The sequence below is a fragment of the Petromyzon marinus genome, chromosome 20, assembly GCF_048934315.1.
Source record: "Petromyzon marinus isolate PM22_M1 ecotype Great Lakes invasive population chromosome 20, UKy_Petmar_22M1.pri1.0, whole genome shotgun sequence".
Lineage (NCBI taxonomy): Eukaryota > Metazoa > Chordata > Hyperoartia > Petromyzontiformes > Petromyzontidae > Petromyzon > Petromyzon marinus.
Window position 1 is genome coordinate 883,103 of NC_133686.1, and position 16,269 is coordinate 899,371.

Below are 16,269 nucleotides of genomic sequence, written 5' to 3' on the forward strand. Positions count from 1 at the left end.
GGCACACACACATGGCACACACACATGGCACACACACATGGCACACACACATGGCACACACACATGGCACACGCCTTCAGTGACCGCGTTGTCACCCGCAGGAGATGCAGAGCAAGCCCAAACCATCCACGCTGGAGGACCGGCCGCGCCGCGGGCCCGACATGCCGCCCGTGGGTCACCACGACATCATCACCGACATCTGCACCTTCCAGACGAGCCAGGCCTTCATCGCCAGCGCCTCGCGTGACGGCATCGTCAAGGTGTGGAAGTGAGGGTGGAGGGGGCAATGCCCCCCCCCACCCCCTGCGAGGGACACCTCACCCAGGCGCTGCTTCCAACGTGGCTCTCCGTTAGAAATGGAGGAGCAAACATTTTTAATGCTCATCAAAATGTATTAACCCAAGTCCGGGTCCTGCCATAAAAAATGGCAAGTGCATTTACTTCAACGGTTGGCTACGTACGGTGCGAAAGAAGTTCAACATACTTATAATGTTTGGCCCAATTTCTTAAATCCCCCAGCTCTGCCCACCCAGCAGTGTAAACGAATACGGTATGGCCTCGTTATTCGCGACGAGGGGTACGTTCGGGGAGATGGTCGTGAATCGCAAATTTCGCGGATAATATTGGCCTGCGAAAATCTTTTAAATTATTTACCTTAAATGAATACGTTAATAAGCTATTGAATATATACAAATAAAAAAAATTGGCTTTGATAGACAAATTTTATCAAAATAAATATTAAAGTATTCAATAATAGTTTATAAATTAACTTACCATAAATTATGATGCTGCGCATCATCACTTTATCTCATCACTTTCTCGCATCTCTCTCGTCACTTTATCTCATCACTCTCTCACCGTGCAGCAGTAGTGTAGAGTTCCAGATACCATTCGCGGACATCCAAAGTCGCAGATAGCAAGTTCGTGAACGAGGGAATGTTGTACACCACAGTTAGAGGGGCTGTTTAGAGCTCCCTCTAAGTGTTTTCCCCAATCCATTGTTGTTTTGTACTTCTATGCTCCCCGGATGCACCAGCTCACACTGACCAGCATGGTGAAGTACGGTCCAATAATCCCCACGACCCGCACAGAGTGGGGAGGCCCTCATCCGACGGTGCATCCGTAGAAGGGCTCTACGAAAATTTTGCCCAGGAAGGCGGATACATTGTCTCATTCCCATCTACAGGCTGCTTGCGTTCTGAAAATCAAAGCTCTGTCGATGAATGCATGAGTGAAGATGATAGCTGTCACGGGCTGGCTGTCCCGCAAATATGAGTTGGTTGTTTTGTGCTCTTTTGTTTTTGTACTGTACAAATGTTTATTTTGGCGATGGATTGTTTTCATACACGGTACACCGACTGTACAGTCTGTGAAACTGCGCTTAACACTTCAGTGCTGCACATAAACGCGCGACGTTACACGTTTCTGTCCCGTCAGTGTTGCGTGTCGTCTCAAGCTGCGAGCCCTCGCGCCGTAGCTGGCGACCGTTGGTGGTCGCGTGCGTTGCTCGTTCAATCTCCAATGCGCTGTGTAAATAAACGCGAAACTGCGATGATCAACAACGGCCGTCCTCTTTCCTCTTCCCAATTGTGCCGTCCGGATTTCTTGCAGGGCGGTGCAACCCTTGGTGTTACGGAACTACTTCTGAGATCTTCTTTGGTTCTTTCGGTAAAGTCCCGTAGAATGAGAATAAAATAATAAATTGATAAAATAAAATAACACAATTAAATTCTCACGACATTTCGGCCACAACACAAGCAGCCTTCATCAGGTGAAGGGACGAGACTGTCTGGAGGACAGCACTGTCCTGCCGCCTGTACTGTCCTCCAGACAGTCTCGTCCCTTCACCTGATGAAGGCCGCTTGTGTTGTGACCGAAATGTCGTGAGAATTTAATTGTTATTTTATTTTATCAATTTATTATTTTATTCTCATTCTACGTGACTTTACCGAAAGAACCAAAGAAGATGAATCCTTGCAGTCACGAAAGCTTTAAATCTACTTCTGAGATCCCTTTCAAATGACTTCTGTCCCAAACAGCAGAGGGGGCAGCATTCGTTTGGCTACGCTTGACATGAAGGCACGCGCCTCGTCTTATTTCGGTCCGCAGACCGGGGTTTCGGTGAGCGGGGTGGGACCCGTTCGCCTGACGCTTGGGAACCTGGTTTATTTACAGGCGGCAGTCTAGATTTGAACCCAGGCTATCAGCTTTTTCAGCTCAGCATTCGGACCTCTGAACTGCCCGGCCACCTCATGGGAACTGTCATTTCGGTCAGCAGGTCTCACATTCAGGACAATTTTTCAGCGTACTTTCATGTTGGAACGTGGTGCAGGTCGGATGGTTGACTCAGGTGTCAGTCATGCTTCGTTTGGTTGTTCATTTGTATTTTTAGCAAGTGATCACGTGACTGCTACGACTGACCACCACTCTAGAGTAATTATTCCCACTAACAAACAGAACGTGGCCAACAGCGATCAATCTTCGCTCAATGGGAGGTCACGCATTCTCCTATTCCACCGTCTCCTTCGGCCCAAGCGTCAACACCCATGGCCTTGCCCATATCCTTCAAGTCCAGTGACCCTTCCCTCTCTCATGACCGACTGGTTTTGTCCATATGGTGAATGTGCCCACAGTAGTTCTCCGATGTTTTGAATTTCACTGTGTCGGCCTGGCGTAGTGTCAAACGTGAAGCTAGATTTTGTTTCAGCAGGAAGGTCCTGCGACGGTACAGATGTTGTTCTGTGCAGATATTAGTTCACTCAAATGGTCCTCAACAGTTTGCTTCATCATCGTGATCACCTACAATTTGTCTACTGCTGGATGAATACGCATGTGCAGTGCGTCCAAGCAGCGACGTGACCTTTGAGCTTTCCCGCTGGGGCTGTGTGCGTGAGCAAGCGTTGTTGTGTGCGTGAGCAAGCGTTGTTGTGTGCATGCACGTGTTTACACCGACCACTTAAGAGGGTTCTATTTGGTTTCTCCACCCTTTCCATGCAAGCGTTTAACAGCGACGCCGTCTCCACAGAGGTGTAACCCCACGCTGGCCTTGGTAACAAACCGTGCCTTTGAGGTGGTCGGGTTGCCCAGAGGTCAGAGCTCCGTGCTGGCACCGCTGAGAAGCAGAGTTCTCATCGAGGTTTCAGCTGCCTGTGATTACACCCAGTGCAGCGAGTTGGCCTCTGCGCAATCACCAGTGACGACACGCACAACATTCACAATCACTCTCACTTTGGTTTGGCCCATGCATTGTCTTAATTCAAGCTCTGAGAATTAAGAATATCAATTGCAAAAAAATATTCCTGTGGTAGAACAGATGGGAAAGTGCTGCCCCCCCACCCACTTTGTGAACCGGAGGTAGCTTTGCAATATCCACTTCATTGGGCCATTTTATACTACAAAGGGTTGCACTGCTCTGGGGCTTGGCGAGTCATCCAGCAGTGGATTGACCACGGCCGACAATGTTGAATACTTTTTAGTGGGGTTGGTGAACCATCATGGTGAAAGCTACTTCAGCTCACCACCATCCACAACGCCACCCTGGCCTTGGCTGGCTCACACCTCGTTCTTGTCTAACCGGCCAGCCTGCCTTCCATCAGTGGCACGCCACCACCACGAGCTCTAGACGCGGCTCCCATGTGCCCTCTAACCCTCGCCCATCAGTGCCGACCACGCCGCTATGCAGGCCGGAACAGGGCCAGGCTCACAGCAGCCGTGGGCCTCTGCCCGCGGAGCCGTCATGGGTCTTTTGGGTCTGGCCAAACGAAGTCGTCGGCGATGACCCACCCACTGCTAGATGAAGGCCTTCCCAAGCCGTCTTCACCGCCACCAATCGTTCCTGGTGCCCGATGTGACAATCCTCGTTGGCACCTACCAATGCCGTCTTTAACCGGCGCAATGTTCCATAATTTATGCCCTCGGTCCTCTTTCCGCCTGAAATCCGAAGCCGGTGTACCCCTCCACTCGTTTGGGCAGCAGTGGCGGCGGCACGCTATTCGGAACGCGCGCGAGTTGGAAAAACCACAGGGCGCGCCCCGCGTTCTTACGAAGGAATACTTTATTGAACGATATGCAATATAAAGAGAAATTATACTGAAATCTACTGTGTTGTTATATTAGTACATACGGCGTTATCATTATAAACGATGGCTTTGTATACACAACAGTTCAAGAGTTGCGATTGGGGGGGGTTGGGTGGGCGCGCGGCGCTGCTGGGCTAATTGAACCATAAACATCATGGCCACCGGCCGCACGGGCAGCCCCCTGCGGCCGCCGGCAGGGTTCAGTGTCTAATCTGCTATTGCACTTTACAACGAGGTGGCGTCGCCTGTAACAAACATCTACGCGGGCATCGTAGGGGAACGGGACACGCTAATTCACGTCGTCTTAGTAGTGCCTTAAATGTGAGAAACGTACTGATTATTATATATTTTTTTCCTCTTCCGATTTCCACTATTCAAGTTAAATTTCTAAGTAACTACCGTCAATGAGAATGGGGGGGGGGGGGGGGGAGGGAAATAAAAAAATAAGAAATGGGATGGGGGGCAGTGGTGGAGGGGATCTAAAAAAAAGGGGTAGGGGGGGTGGCGGTTCGCAGACTTGAACATGCATATGGATTGTAAAACATACAAAAGAGGCTAGCGACTATAACATATGTAAACAGATAAACATGCATCGATATTAATTTGGTTCTCATGCTCGAAGGAGGAGGACGCACGCACGCAGCGCTCCGGGCCGTTTTGCGTCTCGGAGAAAAAGTAACGGTTACGACGGGAATGCGAATACAAAAAAACGTGTAAGATTTACTTCTGATGCAGCAGAAGGCAAAACTAAAAAAAAACGAAAACAAATACTCGACATAAATAATTCTGTACGTTGGAATTTTCAGAGTTTCTGCGGCATCGGTCTCATGCAGTACTAGTGCTACAGTACAAACAATACTGTACAAAAAGCTTTGCGGTTTAAGCCAAACGCCGACTGCGTGTGCGTACACACAAACCGATAACATTGCATATTTAAACATTATATTCTTGCATAAACAGATGCTTGCATAAATCGTTAAGTTTTTTTTTTATTTTTCTCTCTCCCGTCCAAAATAACTTTTATAAAGTCTCAAACGCCGAGCTGCAGCCGGGACGTGGCCATTGACAGCCTTGGAGCTCGTCGCACTTTGGTCCTCAGTGTTTTGGCAATTCAGTGACACGACCGTAGACGACACTTTAAACAAAAAAAGGACTGCACTCTCTATATATACACACACACAAACAATTCGTATCACGTTTCATTATCCCCTCGTAGTGTTACAACAGCTGGCACGGTGACGAGAGACCTCGACTCGGCCCCACAATATTCCTGGCTGTGGGGAGGGAGATCAACACGAGTACAACTTTGCGAGAAGCCAACATTGGTCGTCTGAGAGGTTGCATTGCCTCCCCCCCCCTCCCCCCACCTGCCATGGGAATGTGGAATTTACAACGCTGGCTTTGAGCCAAGGCACTTGAGGAGCGTGACAGGAGCCCTTCCGTATTTTCGCGTGACCTCGATGTTCGCTGCCCTCTTGTCCAGCAAATGTGACGCCTCTCTCCTTGGGCCGCAGGGAAGGGACTCGTAGGGACTCGTCCGTTCACTGGGGTGACCGACGCCACTTCATGTCGAGTGTTTCCCTTCATTACGCATTCCCTGACGTGGCACTGCCGTTATAGTTTCCAGTGTACAGGTATATCACACACACACACAGGCACTCTGTCTATACAGGTGTGGCACAAATCAACTCTCAGTACAGGTACAACACGCACAGCCACTCTCCGTACAGGTATGTCAGACAGGCACTCTCCCCATACAGGTACAACACAAACCAACTCTCAGTAGAACAGCACTCCAGCCACTTCCTTTCGGTGCGCCACACACAGGCGCTCGCACGCCCACCGACCGTACCGGCGCGACGCGTGACCACGGTGCCCGACCGCTCGCGCCGCTCAGCACCTCAGGCCCGGCACACAGCAGCAGCTCGATGGCGAGCGACGCTCGAAAATTCCGTTACAAAAAATATATCCTCGTCAAAAACGACATCAAAACAAAAGAGGTTTTCGGGGCAGGAAGCCGGACAAGGGGTGGCGGCGGGCAACCGACGGGGAGTTTGAGAGCGCCTGTTGGCGGTTACACGTGGCTGTGACGAGCGAGCGCAGCGTTCTACATGAGGTAGAGGTCCACATCGTGGTTGGCGTGATGGTGCATGTGCGGCTTCTCGGTCAGCGCTGGCGTGGCGCCGGTGAGCGCCGGGAACGGGATGAGGCCGTCGCCAGGCTGGTCCGAGAAGAGCAGCACAGAGTCGTGGGGGAACTGCACACACGCACACACACACGCACACACACGCACACACACGCACACTTAGCACAGCCCAAGTTCCCGCGTGGAGGTTGTTTGCAGTTACGTTAAAACCGTTCTTCCACTCTATCCACCGAGTCCCACACAAGTCACTCACAATCATGACGGACCACCCCCCGTGTTAGCCGTTAAACTTAACAAAGGGGGGGGGGGGAACGAATATTGACAAACTCTTGCCCAATCCTTTCACATGCGCAAACTCCAGCGCTTGAAATCCCAATTGCAACGCCAAACAGATGACGACCTCTTGCACAAGGACAAAGGTCGCAGAGTGGAGCAATGGCAGCGTCTGCAGACCGTGCCCGGCGCAGCTCGGGGACTTTGAGGGCCTGATTTTGTGGGTTATGCCTGTAATCCCCCAGTGTGCGGCCAATTCCTTTGAAAATATTATATATAATATTTTACGTTTAACGTGGAGCCTTTCAAAATGTTTCAAGGCGCCTCCATGACCGATGTGGCCACGGTGTTCCCAACAATGAGGACGTCACCGCACGAAATTAGAAAATCCGTACAAGCGAAATAATGACTCCCCCCTCCCCCGTCCCTTTTGCAGACACTTGCCCTCCGCCTGCCCCGCGGCTCGCGTCGGTGAGACACGGGGACCCCGAGGGCGACAGAGGGTTCCCCCCCCATGGGCACAACACAACACCCCCCCCACGCAGCAGAGGGCACGGCACACCTACCTTCATTGAGAAGGACACCACATTTGTAAACCACACAACTCACGGACGGGCAGACAATAGTCACACCAGGGAAAATGGGGAAATTTAAGTCTCCATTACCAGAGTGCAACATTGTGTCTCGCTATGGCCATTGCATAACGCATGAGTATAGCATTTAAGGTTGGAGGGTGAAGGGGGCGAAAGAAAGAAAAGCCACCAGTGCTCGCAGATCCTCTCCGCGATACGCAAGCCCTGTTTGCAACAAGGGGGGCGGGCTGCTCGGTCGCCCAGGTGCCACGCGGGGCAGCGGCCAAGCAAACAACTATTAGCGGCACACAATAGGCACTGAGCAAGCGGACCCCTTGCACAGCACTGCAGCAGCAGCAGCAGGTGGCGAACACAAGGCACGGCGCGCACGTGGCCAAGGGAGCCGCGCCCCTCGCCTGTCGAGCAGGGTTTGGGGGGGTCTCAAGAGCGGAGGAAGCGGTGGCGAGTGGGGATTGTGTAACGTGGGCCCGGAGCGGCGGCTCCCAATGCCGCCCACCGGCACGTGCGCCATCGCTTGCCCGGCGTGAAGAACGAGCACCGGCCGTGGAGGAAGCGTGCGGAAAGTCACCGCCTTGGGCAGCTTGAGAACCGTACTTAGCCAACTGCTGATCGTAGGTGACGATCGTGTCACTGCCCACAGCCGATTATTAGCGGTCCGAAAACTGCTTTATATTTGATCATCGTCGTCATCACCACATTATTTGGCTGGTCAGGATAGTGGCAGCCAAACTAGTTGGGGTGGCAGCCAAACTAGTTGGGGTTGCATCACCGCGTCGGGTTTTGCGACTGTACTGCCGCGCGTAGATCTCCGGTGTGTTTTCGGGCTCTGCCGCATGTTGTTCGGCACGATGTCCGACGTTTTGCTTTGCTCCCTGGGAAGCTTCTCAAAGATCCAAATATTTAAGAACTTGAACCTTCAGGAACCTCCCAGCAGGCGGCGTGAAAATATTTTAAAAACCCACGGTGCGACCCGAAGACGCTTCTGGGAGCCACGGCAGCGGTGGTCACGCAACAGCCGTCCGGCCGGAAAGGTTGTGGCGACCTTGCCTTGAACACCGCCTACCAACCACCGATTCGAAAGCCAGCAAGAGGGAAGCGGAGAGAGCCAAGAGCACGACAAGCGAACCCGGGAGAGCTGCTGGCGCAGTGAGTAGCCTACCCCAGTGGCAGCAGAGTCCCGCAAAGGTCGCTAACACACTCTGAACTGACCCCGCACGCGTTAGTCCCCATACGCCATAGCGCGGGCAGGGAGGCACAGACAGACACGGCCTTGGTTAGACTCCGCACGTCTGCCCGGTTCGAAAGACAGGCCAATCAATTTTACGCAGAAATCGACATTTTTTCATTGTGGTTGGGCGACCGTTTCTGTGACCGGCAACGAGCGCACGATGGCAAGGAGTCGTGCCGGGATCGCTATCGTTTCCCTGCGTTCCAGTGGGAGGGGCGTGCGGCCCCTGGTGCGGCCTGCTCACAGCGGAGAGAGGACGAGGCCGGGTGGCACGGTGTACGTGGATGGCGGTGAGGCCAGGTCGGAGGCCGTAGGCGAGGACGTACGTGCGTGCATGACCACGTGACGGTCGTGTATGCGAGTGTGCGTGTGCTCATGCGTGCAACTAAGTAAATCTGCGCCAATGTATGGGTGCATGCGTATGTGTTATAATGAGCCACCTCCGAGATGGCCCGTGCTCATCTCTGCAAAAATTACTGCACGTGCTCGATTAAGCTACAAGTCTGAAACTGTGCCTGTGGTCCTTAATTAAGCCTGTCGTCTGTCGCTAACGACGCGGACGTTGGGCGTCCGCAACCGAACCCTTGCCGTGTTTTCTAGTTTTTCCTTCCGATCTCAGAGTTCTGCAGCCCAACACCATCGGCCCTCCTTTGCCGGCACCGGACCCACCGGCACGAACGTTTCACGGCGCCGCCGACCGACGTTCCCCGACCCCCCTTGGCACCCCACCAAACCGCCCCCCCTCCCAAGCGCTCCGCGGCGGCGGCACGGGCGGAGGGGCACCCACCTGGTAGCCCTGCACGAAGTTGAGGATCTCCTTGACTCCGCCGGCGCCGTAGGGCATGGGTGGCATGCGCATCATCGTTCCCGGCGGCGGGGTCATGGCGCCGCCGGGGCCCGTCAGGTAGCCCAGCGCCATGGGCGACATGGCCGACATGGCCGCGGGGCTGCAGAGCGAAACTTAGCGTCAGAGAGCGAATGCCGACGACCCCGCCGCTCCGCGGTGCCGGCACGGTACAAACGTCGCGCATCCGATATCCGGACCCGCTGGGGGGGGGGGGGGGGGGGGGGGGGGGGAGCTGCTGCAGATACGCGAACGTCTGTGGAACGTTACGGTTGGGCGGTGCGTACAGGTCGAGTTACTTGACGGTCAAGCGCTAGCCGCTTGACATACGGGAACGGAAGGAGCGCGCGCTCCGAGAGCGGCGAGTGAGCACGGGACCGAGGGCCCATTCGTGCGTGGAACGGTCCCGATTTGTAGAAAATTTCTTCTGCCATCCACACGTACCTTGCTGGGGTGTCAGGGCAACCAAATTGGTCAGGGCGGATATTTGGCGGTCGGATACGCAACGTTGTCCTGTAAGCATGGTAACAATGAGGGGGAGTTCCCAAGACTGCCCCGAGGGTGCCGATGCTGCTGCTCTGGGATGTTTTGTCGGAGTGTTTTGGAGAAAACCCACGGGGAATACGACAGGGTAATAATGCCCAGAGTTTCGCACAAGATAGATTCAAGAATCTACTGCTGTAATGGCATGTGGTGGGGCCAGCCAACTCACGTGCCACATTAGTTAACATGTGTGCGTGTCCGTTGGCAGTCCAAAATGAATGGTGGAAAATCCACATTCCTGTGACGTGAACCGGTCTGACCATTGGAATCTGTAGTCAAGTGTTGTGCGGGAACGCATCGTTATCCTCATTCCATCGATAACATCGTCGTCTTCATCAGCCAGGACCAATGCACTGCTGGATTCAAGCCTTCACGATCCTGCGACGAACAATCGCCACAGCACGTGCACCGGCGGTTTCATTGCTCGGTCTGATCGGTGAACGTCCCTCTCGGACAGCGCGTTCCCATCCTTCGGCTGCCACTTCGTCGTTATCCTTTGACCATTCGCCATCGTCCCTTCTAGCCGTGCCCTCCCCCAGTCTCGCTCGCCCTTCTCAACAGTTTACAGGTGATGCCACGGAGCCTGCGTACGTTGTTACCTAGTCCACGTGTTCCCCTTTACGCCCCCCAACAACACAAAGCCAAGCGTGCGTCTCTCCGTGCCGTTTTGCACAATTATCAGTTCCGTGTTTTAGCGAGGGGAGACCATGTTTCTGAGCCATATGTCATAGCAAGTAGTTGTGGTCCCTGATTTTAAACTTCGTTCTTTAGGCGCATTGCTACGTTATAGTTACTTATTCGTTATGAAGTTCATTTCCAGAAAGTTCCGGAGTGACGTTAATACAAATTTCAAAAGGACAACCACCAAATGTGAGAAAATTTAAATGCTTTATTGTTTCCGTTACTTCACAGGAATTTGTTTTTTATAAAAAGTAAAGAGATGTTGTTGTATCGTTAACAGGCACAACACGTAACAAGTGAGACAAAACTCATTCAGTCACACAGAGTGGCCATCGGGTGACCTATTGTCCTAGCGTGTATTCACTGTCGTCGTAGCCCGCTATGACATATGGATTGGAAACATTGGCGAATAAAATAGAGTAATAACTCTAAAATGTGCACGGACGCACGGAGAGGTGCGTGCTGGGAATTGCACCGAGAGAGATGGGGAGGGGAAGGAACGTGCGGGATCGGCGAGTGGGAGCACGGCGGAGGCAACATCGGCCGATCCGGAAGAGCGGCCCCAGGCAGGGCACGGCGCTACAACGGTTGACAGCCTGCGAGCGAGACGGAATGGCAGCCGGAGGAGGGAGCGTGCGCACGAAGGAGGACTTCCACCGCGGAGACGGAGTGGCGAAACCAGCTCTCGTGCGCGGCAGGAACCGGACGGGTTTTTGCGTCGCGTGACCGGTACGCGTACGCGGTGTTTATCCGGGAAGGCCTCGGCGAGTCTCGGGATTTTCTCTTCTCCGGAGGGTCTTGGAAGGGGACGCGCGTTGACGGCTCGACCGTTGGACGTTCACGCGGCTACTGGACGCGTCGCAGGATCGCGAGCGACGGCTGTGGCTTGGGCAGGGGGCCTTTGCCCAGCAGCGGCTAGGCCATGGCCAGCAGCGACGGCGACAGCGTTTTTGTTGAATCTCGACTCTAGCGTCGTCGCGTTGGTACTTTTTTAAAATTGCGTTCTTCCGTCGCCAATCCTCGCCGTTCGCGTCAACCCCGGCCGTCATCTCTTTAGGTAGACCATGCACGAGCGCGTCATCACGCCGCCGCCCCACGGTGCGCCGGGGGGGGCCCGCGCCGCCGGCGCCCCCCGCAACGGCGCCCTCGACGCCGGGGCCTCCCGCGCCGGGGCCCCCCGAGTCTCCTGGGCCGCCGACGGCGCCGCGCACCTCGGGTAGTACGTCGTGTAGTTCATGTAGAGCTGTGCGGTGGCGCCCGGCTGGTAGTAGGCCGCGGCGCTGCTGTGGGCCGCTCCGGCGTTCGGGAGCGGTGGGGCGTTACGCGGACTCAGGAGCACCTGCGGCGGGTACATGCCCGCGTCGCCGGGGAACATCGTGGCCGGCGCCGGGAACGCCGCGTAGCCCGGCGGGGAGAGGCCTGCGCACAGTCCAGAGGTCACGCGGGCGAGAGCATTGGTCACGGGGGAGGCACTCGCCGGAGGTCGGTTGCTAGCGACTGCGTGTGTGTGCAAACCAGCAGCCGTCGCCGCCGCCGTGGGTCCTTTCACCAATTTTCATTTTCTAGATGGCCACTGACATTCGTGATGGCGTGGCATATTTTCCAGCCCAATACCGGGAGTGTAACGATGCACCGACTGAACAATTTAAATGTATTATAAAGATTTGGTAATGTTATATTTAAGCTAACGGAGCAAAGCAAACTGTGCTCACCAACATTAGAATTGGACAGTAAGACAATCGAATCGCGACCCCAAATCGTGACAATTCAAACTGCTGGCCGAGTGCATCGCCACGTCCCTACCCAATTCTGGATTTTCACAAAATCCAAAACGCCCAAATCAGGACAAAGTGTCCAGCATTTGTATAAACCAGCGGTTCTTGGGTCGACGATCCCAGCCAGCGACGACACCACGCCCAACCCAGCCTTGGCGTCACCACCCCGTCGCCACGGTGGTGGTGGCCACTTAAGCCACCTGGCAGAGTCCCTCTCTTTGCGAGCTTCCTCATCGCTGCAGCCTCTAAACCGCCCGAGCGTTCCACCTTCACTGCCCTTTATTGGCCACTTAGAGCATTCCAGCAGTCAATGATTAGCCCCGGGAGGCACCGTCTCTCTGGAAGAACCGCTCGGTGCGGGTGGCGCTGGGCGCCGACTTTTGAGAGTTTCTCGATCTCAAAATCTGGTTCCCACAATTGCATTAACTTGTGTGATGCCAGGGCGTTTACAGATTAATGCTTCGATGTTACAAATCCACCCGTAGTTCGAATGACGGGCAGGTTCGTTCCCAAGCGGCCGCATCCGAGTGGGTGCCATCCGTCCAAATGCACTATCGCAGTGAGTCATCTCACAAGAGCAGTTTATGGCGCTCCAACTGAAAATTTTGCGAGTGGTCATAGTTCAAATGGCTCCACAGACGCAGAGACACGCACGCTCGTAAAACTCGCAAAACCCATGTACCCCACATGCACCCACACGCCACACAAAAACGCCGCACAACTCTCCGCTATGTTTTCGGGTCATCCTTCGTCCCGCGTGTTATTCGCGATCACGTCCAACGTTTCACTCCGCGTGTGCTCGGAGCTTCTTTACGTTTCTGACGACGCTCGGAAACTTAAGAAGCTTCCGGCGCGCAGAGCAAAACATCGGCACTTGGGAGCGAAACGTCGGACACCGTGCCCGAACAACACTCGGCACGCAACCAGAAGATCAACCTGGGAGCTGTGCTGCAACAATCGCAAACACCTACACGGCATTCACACACTCAATCGGGGTTTATTCCACATGCTTTATTTAAGAAAGCATAACTCCCCCCCCCCATTCACAGGGAGCCCACCAACTCCACCGGCCCCTCCCCACCACACGACACCGACGCTGGGCGTCGACCACGAGCCGTGCTGGCTCGGTGGAGCGGAGGCTGAACCCAGAGAGACTGACGAGGAGGCTTCCCGGTTGGCCACAAACCCCACGCCCCCGAGACCGCAGCGATAATCTCGCCCACGCGCTCGAGCCACAAGGCGCCGAGGGGCGGTGGCGCCGTTACGGCGCCGGGGCGCGCCAAGCCGGCGCGTGGAACCGACCAGCTGGGGCGGCGATGGCAGCTCCTGCCAGCCAAGCGAAGGCGGTGAAAACGAGAGCGCGCCCAATCACGGGGAGGTTGCGGCGCCCCACTGCGATTCCCACGGGGCAGAGTCCACGGCAAGGCGACCGTGCCGGAGCATACCTGCCATTGTGAACCGCCGCGTCAGATTTCAGATAAGACCGCGCGCGTTTCCACGGTCGTGCCGTCCGGCGCGTTCTCGGTTCGGGCCACGCTGCGTTTCCGCGTGACGCTCGGCGATTCGCGCCACTTGCTGGGAGAGCTTGGAAGTTCGGTTCCTGAAGAAGCTCCCAGTCCGTCGAGCGAAACGGACGTCACGCTGAACAACGAGCGGCAGGAGCCGAGAACGCACACTGGGGAGCTCCCTTCCATTTCATTGACATTCGAAGGTGCTCGTTATTTACGTCACCGCATTCTGATCGCATCAACGCAGCGGTGTTATTTTAATGACGGCATATTTGATCGGTTTTCAAAGCATGCGTGCAGATGCTTTTCAGTTGGCAGAGAGATAATTCTGGCAGGTATTCAACACGGGTGGATGCCCACTCACTGAAAATAATCTGTCTCTGGCACGCTGACCAAAACGGTGCAAAATCATGGCAAAACTTTAAGCAAATATGACGACCGATTACCACTTCATTGTCGTTGGCTTACTGGAACGTTATCGCATTTTGCACCATTTTAGCGGCAGAGCCTACGATCTTCGGGGTAGGCGGGGGACAAACGAATTTCACCGCACGAAAGCAATGACGACCACCACACAACGACAATCACCAAAAAGATTCGGCCGAATTAAAAAAAACGGAGGTTCACCCACGATCGATGACATCGACAGAAGGGGATGGGCAGAGGGGGGTGGGGGACAGGCACCTACCCCAGCACCAGGCGCGACGCACCCCGAAGGTTGAGCAAGGCAGCCCAGAGCACCGAAGCGGCCCAACTTACGTGGTAACTTACATGGAGGCGGAGACAGCCCGTTACGGTTCAGGGAGCCCCCCATGAGCACCAGGTTCATCTCGTCGACGGAGCACTGGAAAACCTCCACGTAGCGCTCCTTCATGCGGTTCTTGTGGCACCGCTGCGCCGCCATGTACGCCCGCTCCGGCGACTTGAGCTGGATGAACGCGTCGCCCGACGGGCGGCCCTGACGGGAGATGGCGCGGGGGAGGGGGGGGGTGTCAGGGGGCCCGGAGTTCGGAGTTGGCCTCGGCCGGAGTGGACGAGCATGGGGACGGGGGGAGGGGGCGGGGGGCCGCGCGGTTTAACGCCCACGGAGGGGGCCCGCTTCCGTCTCAGCGTCACGTCATCTTGTTTTTCCATTACACAGAGACTCGCAGACCTACACAGAGACCCACAGACCTACACAGAGACCCACAGACCTACACAGAGACCCACAGACCTACACGGAGACCCACAGACCTACACGGAGACTCACAGACCTACATGGCTGTGCATGAGAAACGCAGAATTTTCATTGTCTAAGCCACAAATCACACTTGTATGGGGTCGGCTGGTCATTTTCTTTTCTCCACGTAGCCTGTTGCCTATTGTCCCATCTCATCCATTGTCCTCACACGGACACCCACATTCTCACGTATGATTCAATGGCCCATGAACTTGCATATGAACCCACAGGCTTGCATAGACGCCCGGAGGGACTCGCTGAGTGCCACGCGAGGCGTTTCACCGGTTTCCTTTTGAATGAGTTTCGTGCGTGGGAGGGAACCGGAGCTCCCAGAGAAGAGCCACACTTCACAAATGGTGGGGAAGGGCAGCACCCAAAGATCCAGAGCGGACAGCAGCCATTGGGCTCACACCTCCTGATGAGCATCATGCACCGGTTTGGGAGTTTCACGGATCTTCACGCGATCCATTAACCCTTGCCTCCAAAAGCGCTGCTTGACAGGCGGGCGCTGCCACGCCCAGCAGTCGTCTGCGTGGCGCGATGCACCAAGAAGCTACCATGTCCGGTCTCGGGGGTCGATGCGGTTTGGCAGAAATTTGTGAAATCCAACAAAAAAAGGCTGTGCTTCAACTACACCCTACATCTCACGACTGCAGAACTCCCCCCTCCTCCGAGCATTGTTTTGCTCTCTGCGGTGGTTTCAGGCTGTTACCGAGGGCCGTGCAACTCGACAAAACTCATCGGGAGCTTTGTACGGCGCAGCCCACTTCAAAAAGTGCCACAGCGCAAGCGTGGCCGTCTCTTCTTCACTTCCTTGAACCCACCGCACCGCCAGCACGGCCTGTTTAACATCACGTCTCTCCGCGTCGGTGAGGCGACCCTTTTAGTTATTTTTATATTTACTTTTTACTAAAACTGTCCTAAGCCACGTACGCACGGGTGGGGGAGGGAAAAAAACCCGCAGACATTTTTGTACAAACGCACACAGAGCTCCTCCGGTTTTTCCCAACCCGTCCGGCCAGATCCGCGCTTGCCCGCGTACAGTGCACGCCGCCCGAGGGGGACACGCGGCGCGAGAGTCGGTCGCCCTCCTCCGTGCCGAGCGAGCGCCGACACCGCCCCCCCCCCCCCCCCCCTGCGGCGACAATCTCGTCGTGGACTCGGCGCGACGGTTACGGGAAGAGGTAAAAAACCCCACGAGCCCCCAAAGCAAAGCAGAGCAGAGAGGTGAGGAAAGGTGGGGAAATTGTTAAAAAAATTTAATCAAACCACCCATAAGGACTACCCCAGCACACCGGCCGGCTGTCAGAGATTTGTTTGCACCGTCGCTGCTGATGAAGCTTCAAGTGGAAAGCAGAACTATGTCGCGATTGGGATTTT

General features: G+C 55.0%; 2 protein-coding genes across 12 annotated transcripts in view; one reads left to right on the forward strand and one right to left on the reverse strand.

Moving 5' to 3' along the window:
• PIK3R4 (phosphoinositide-3-kinase regulatory subunit 4) overlaps positions 1-1,562 on the forward strand; it is a 31,390-nt gene extending 29,828 nt beyond the window's left edge. For all 3 annotated transcript variants that reach the window (XM_032957786.2, XM_032957787.2, XM_032957785.2), the window contains exon 24: positions 102-1,562. In XM_032957786.2, coding sequence (XP_032813677.2) covers positions 102-272 — 171 coding nt within the window. In that variant the 3' untranslated portion in view covers positions 273-1,562. The remainder of the gene's footprint in view (positions 1-101) is intronic.
• Positions 1,563-4,036: 2,474 nt separating this feature from the next.
• ESRP1 (epithelial splicing regulatory protein 1) overlaps positions 4,037-16,269 on the reverse strand; it is a 37,398-nt gene continuing 25,165 nt past the window's right edge. For 5 of the 9 annotated variants that reach the window (XM_076068216.1, XM_032957792.2, XM_032957791.2 and 2 more), the window contains 4 exons: positions 14,430-14,628; positions 11,599-11,806; positions 9,107-9,266; positions 4,037-6,336 (listed from right to left, as the gene is read on the reverse strand). In XM_076068216.1, the coding sequence (XP_075924331.1) occupies positions 6,187-6,336; positions 9,107-9,266; positions 11,599-11,806; positions 14,430-14,628 (717 nt within the window). In that variant the 3' untranslated portion in view covers positions 4,037-6,186. Of the gene's footprint in view, positions 6,337-9,106; positions 9,267-10,575; positions 11,807-14,429; positions 14,629-16,269 lie in introns of those variants that run through there. The other 4 variants (XM_032957794.2, XM_032957793.2, XM_032957797.2 and 1 more) reach the window with 2 other exon arrangements.